The sequence below is a fragment of the Amaranthus tricolor genome, chromosome 6 (genome assembly GCF_026212465.1).
Source record: "Amaranthus tricolor cultivar Red isolate AtriRed21 chromosome 6, ASM2621246v1, whole genome shotgun sequence".
NCBI classification, from domain to species: domain Eukaryota; kingdom Viridiplantae; phylum Streptophyta; class Magnoliopsida; order Caryophyllales; family Amaranthaceae; genus Amaranthus; species Amaranthus tricolor.
The window spans coordinates 16,298,370-16,303,581 of NC_080052.1; the positions used below are offsets into that span (position 1 = coordinate 16,298,370).

General features: G+C 33.6%; 1 protein-coding gene across 1 annotated transcript; it reads right to left on the reverse strand.

Moving 5' to 3' along the window:
* Window positions 1-2,491: 2,491 nt before the first annotated feature.
* LOC130814613 (protein RMD5 homolog) lies at window positions 2,492-4,804 on the reverse strand. Its single transcript, XM_057680732.1, has 2 exons — window positions 4,648-4,804; window positions 2,492-3,785 (listed from the first exon to the last, which is right to left on the reverse strand). Exon 2 carries the CDS (start codon window positions 3,752-3,754, stop codon window positions 2,597-2,599), a length of 1,158 nt encoding a protein of 385 aa, XP_057536715.1. The 5' UTR covers window positions 3,755-3,785; window positions 4,648-4,804; the 3' UTR covers window positions 2,492-2,596.
* Window positions 4,805-5,212: the final 408 nt, after the last annotated feature.

The following is a 5,212-nucleotide window of genomic DNA, read 5'->3' on the forward strand; positions in this document are numbered from 1 at the left end:
CCCATCTTCTTCAATCTTGCTCCCGTCATCTTGCTTCTTCTTCACCATTCACGATGAGACATCGACAAGAATCTAGACCACTGCCATTCTTCTTCTTCACCGTTTTTAATTGGGTAAGTTTCTTTCAGTTCATCACCATTCTTTTAGTTCATCACCATTCTTCTTCTTCTTCTTCTCCAGATCTTCTTAATTCGAAACAAACCTGATTTTATTTTTTGGTACTTATTTAATGTTTTTTTTCCATTTTCGATTTTGTCACAGAGATTTATTTAGTTCGCGGTTTTCGCCATTTTCGCAGAGGTTTAGCTGGTAATCTTCAGTTAAAATATGGTAGAATGAAAAATCAAATGGTGTGTCATTGTTGTACAGTACTTGGCGATATTGGGTAGTGGATTATTGTACAATTTTGTTTGTAGATCTTTACCTGCTTTGCTAATTGATTATGATACTAATTACAGCAAAAAGTTTTGATTTTGTGATGAATTTATGAAATTGATGATTAAAGTTTTCTTTGATTTTGTTCTTCATTACACTTGTTATAATGATTAATTCATGTAATTAGAATATCAAAAGCTTTGATTTAATTCAAACTTAATTGTTATTGATTTTAACACTAATTAGAACAAAAAAGTTTTAATTTTGTTGGGAATTTATGAAATTATCGATTAAAGTTGTTATTTTCTTTGATTTTGTTCTTGATTAGCCTTTAATTGTTATAGTACTTATAGTGATTAATTTAAGTAAAGCCTCTTGTTTATCTTTTGCTTGAATCAATCTTCAAGGTTGACTTGAAACTTTCTGATGATAATGACTTGAATCAATTCAAATTAATTAATTATCTGCTAATAATTGCAATTGGGTAATTCAATTATGCAAAAACCCCATTTAGTATTTGAATTATATAAAAAAAAAATGTTCAAAGAAATAAGGGAAAAAAAATTAAAGTTTTTAACAAAACCGGGTATCTGGTATCCGATCCGGTTTAAACCGGGTACCCGAAATTCGGGTACCCGGTTAAACCGGATCGGATCCGGAACAGAATTTTAAGTACCCGGTTTTTCGGAACCGGGTCGACCCGGTATCCGATTTTGAACACCCTTACTTTTAGTTATGTAATTAAAGTCCACGTTTCCCACAAATGTGAAGTTTTACTTCCTTGGACTAAGATTAAATTTAAAAACTGGTTTAAAGTTTCAATTTTTTGGATTTCGTTAATAAATTTCATTTGTTAGGTTTAGACAACAATTTTGCATCATACATTGAAATAATTGCTTGATTAGAGTCTAATATCACCAAGATCGCAAAGTTCGAAGTAACTTGATGAACCGATTACATTTCAATGACTATGACAATGTTTAAAGAAAATGAAAACAAATGCAAAAGAACAAAAGGCTTTAAAGAGGTTCACCTAATAATAGTTACGTCCTTTTATAGTATGTAGTTTCTTTTTCACTACAACAATAGAAAATAACAACTCTTACAATAAAGTATTACAAATGATGTAAGACAATGCAAAGACTATGTATTTTGGCTTAATGAGCTCACAATTATAGTGATAATTACAATTAATGAGTTACTCATTCTTAATGCTAAGGATTAACCACAATAAACTTCTCCAAGAACTTGAAGGGAAGAAAAACATAATCTCAAGGCTGGTCTGTAGGATCTGCTTGTTCGAGCTTGAGATTCGCTCGTTCGAGCTTGAGATTCGCTCGTTCGAGCACTATGGTCAAAACCTTTCTGATCTGCTGCTTATAGCTACTGACTTCAAAACACCAAGGTGCTCGTTAGAGCTGCGATATGCTCGTTCGAGCACATTCTTCTAGAATGTCACTGCTTTCTTCTGACTTAAACGCTCGTTCAAGGCATAGATAATTTACTTGGATGCCTCGTTCAAGGCATCTTAACAACTTCAGAAACTCTTAATATTCCTCATTAAAACATTGATTTCACTATAAACACATACACTACTGATTAATTAAAAAAAAATTCCAACAAAATGGTGTTTGAGGTTTGGATTGATTTCGTTGGTTCTGTTTAACTGGGATCCATATTTATTGATATACTAGTTTTTCATGTAGATATTATTTAGTCTCTTTTCGATGAATGCCTTAAGAGATGAAATTTGAATTGGATCCAATAGAAACTTAGTTGGATCGATATTGACTCAATCCAATTAAGTGATAATGTAGAGTATCAACTTACTAAACTAACCTATTAGCAAAGATTATACTCCAATTGTCGCTTTGAATTTGCAAAATGTGACATTTCTTTTCACATATTATTATAGAAGATTCGAAAAAACTTGGTAGAATGAAAGTGTAAACAAGGTGCATTAAGTGATAAGTTGGAGAAATAGAAAGAATGTATATGTACAATTGGTGACACACTGACACCACACCAGTAACACTAATAATTCATAAGGGCAGTTTCACAAGAAACTAGCAACCTCCAACAACAAAAAACTGCACAAACACATACAACATACTTCACAAATGCAACTTACTAGGTTTCGCGTGTATAAACAAAGAAAAGGAGAATGAAATTGAGAGGCGAGAGCCTAAACAGTACGAACAGCCAAATTCATTCATCATCTTCAGAAATATAACTGTTTACAGTGAGTGGCGTCAATCTCAGAAGGACAGTAAGGACATTTAAATGACTTCGTACTGCTTTTCGACAACTTCGATATTGACTGCTTGCAAAGAACATGTCCACAAGACATCAACATTGGAGGGTTATCCTCGGTTGCTTGATCTCGACTTACTGGGCACACAAAAATTGTGTGGAATTGGAATTCCTTATCAAGATCAATTGGGACTGGAAGCTGCTTCATCGATTGCCATTCCTGCTTCCTACCCATCATCACATTCATAAGCTTAAGAAGAGTAGGAAGCCCTTGAACTCCAGCAGCAACAGTCAAACTCAGTGGGCTCTCAAATGATTGTCCCAAAAGGTAACAAAAGTTCCTAGTGAATTCCTCACCCAACTTTTCCCAATTGATAGGAGCGAGAAGCTGAGAGTATGGAGAGGTGTCGAGTTTACCCGCCCATAAAATGCTTGTCATCAGCTTTGAGATTTCAGCCATATGGGTCTTTGAAAATGACTCAAAATAAGTTCTACCGTATTTTAGGGCATCATCTCTACCCTGATTCTGCAGAACTTCTACAAACTGTAGCCTATAAAGTTTAAATTCGAGGTCCGATCCATTTTGCTTAAGTTTCTCATGGTTATCAGAGGCCCATTTCAGAGCTGGTTCCAAGTTATGAGACTTCATGGCTTGAAGAACATGGTACATCTCGATGAAAGGAGATTTTAAGGCGGTTGATCCTTGCTCTTCAGTTTCATTGGCAAAGCAGTCTCCCACTTCGAAGAGGCCTTCCCGGTACAGATGACTGGCTATGATCTGGTTAATAAAGTGGACATCAAAATCAACATTTCGGTATGCTTTTGATATATCAGGGTTGAAAATTTTTTCGAGCTGTTTTGGGTACTTGGCTAGTGCACTATTCAACTCTTTTTGGCAGGAATCTATCTGGCCAAGATTAGCTATTTCCTTCAACTTGGACTTGAGATCAGCAAGTATGGCTTTATGATCTACGTAGGAGGTGCTAGCATCAGCCGATTGCAACTTTGATATAGCCTGCTCAAATTCTTGGCCTAAACGGTCTATTGTTTCATTCCATTTGGAGTAACATAGTTTTTGCTTCTTTGTAACATGATCAAAAGCATCTTTCACAACCTTCAGCTCCATTATAGTGACTGGCTTTACTTTCAAAATGAAACTGCAAAGTGCAAGCAACGCCGATTACACACAATATCGAGGTATAGTGATACGTCTTGTTTTTGTCCTATATTTCGATGGCAGTGAACTCAAAAACCTTTATGATATTATCGCAATATAGTGATACGTCTTGTTTTTGTCCTATATTTCGGTGGCAGTGAGCTCAAAAACCTTTATGATATGGTCACAATATAGTGATACGTCTTGTTTTTGCATTATACTTAGTATGAAAGAAAAGTTTTGGAGATTCTTAATACTCAAAAATCTACTATTAACTCACCAATGATCCTCACAAATCAAAATTATTCCACTATTAGTAACATAAAATAGTTACTAAAATCTACAGCCATCCCACCTAATATTAGGCAACGGAAAAGGCACAAAAGTCTCCATGATCACTAATTTTCTACCTAAATCCCTAGTGTGATCTAAGAAAGCTGAAACTTGATTTACATATCAAGAAACAACATGAAACCCTCGAAATAATTTCTCTTCAAAATTTCCAATATTTGATTGCCCATCTACCTTACTACAATAAAACCCACAAATTATATAACAAAATAAAAGTCAAAGGAAATAAGAAACTATCCAAAAAGGGTTAATTCTAGAAAACCCCATGAAATTTAGGGCATAATTCAACCATCGCAACAACTACTGCTCAATAAAGACAAAATGCACCCAACAAGAAGCAATTAACATATAGAAATCTAGGATTTTAGAATAACCATCATAAAGAGTTTAAAGAAGAAACTGTTCATCAATCACACACAAAATCATTTCAATCAAAGTACAGTATAGCAGATTCGGAAAATAGAAGTAGAATAAAATGGGGGAAACGATAAAAGAAAGAACGAAAAGCTTACCTTGATGAAGAGAAGGTACGATAAAAGAAGGATTTCTTCGTTATTTTGGGATATCACTGATGAGGGTGGAGGAAATTATAAGGTTTCGTAGAACATTAGGATTGCGAAAATGAAATGAAAATTCTTCTTTTCTTCTCTATTTATATTTCTTTTCTTGTGTTAAATCTTAAAATCTTAAAAACAAACAGAAATTAAAGGAAAAATTAAAAAATTATCTATTTAATATCAATTTTTGCGGAAAAAAAAAATATTTATTCTGATTTGTTGACTGTCAAATAGAGGTTTAACCAAACACGTGATTACGACGTGATGTTACTAAATATATTATTCCGTCTATATTTGTTTTAATATTTTCCCTCAAATGTTTGTTCTTTGATCTTTTCTCTTTCTCTTATTAATTGACTATTATTAGTTTTATGTTTTGAAGCAGTTTCACTTCCTTATTATTACTTAACTCTCTCAACTTCTTCATTTAATCCTTGTTTGCTACATTTACACCATGTTTAGTTACCTATTTGGAATAAATTAAACCCTAAAAAATAATTAGGAAGTGTAAGAAAAATCA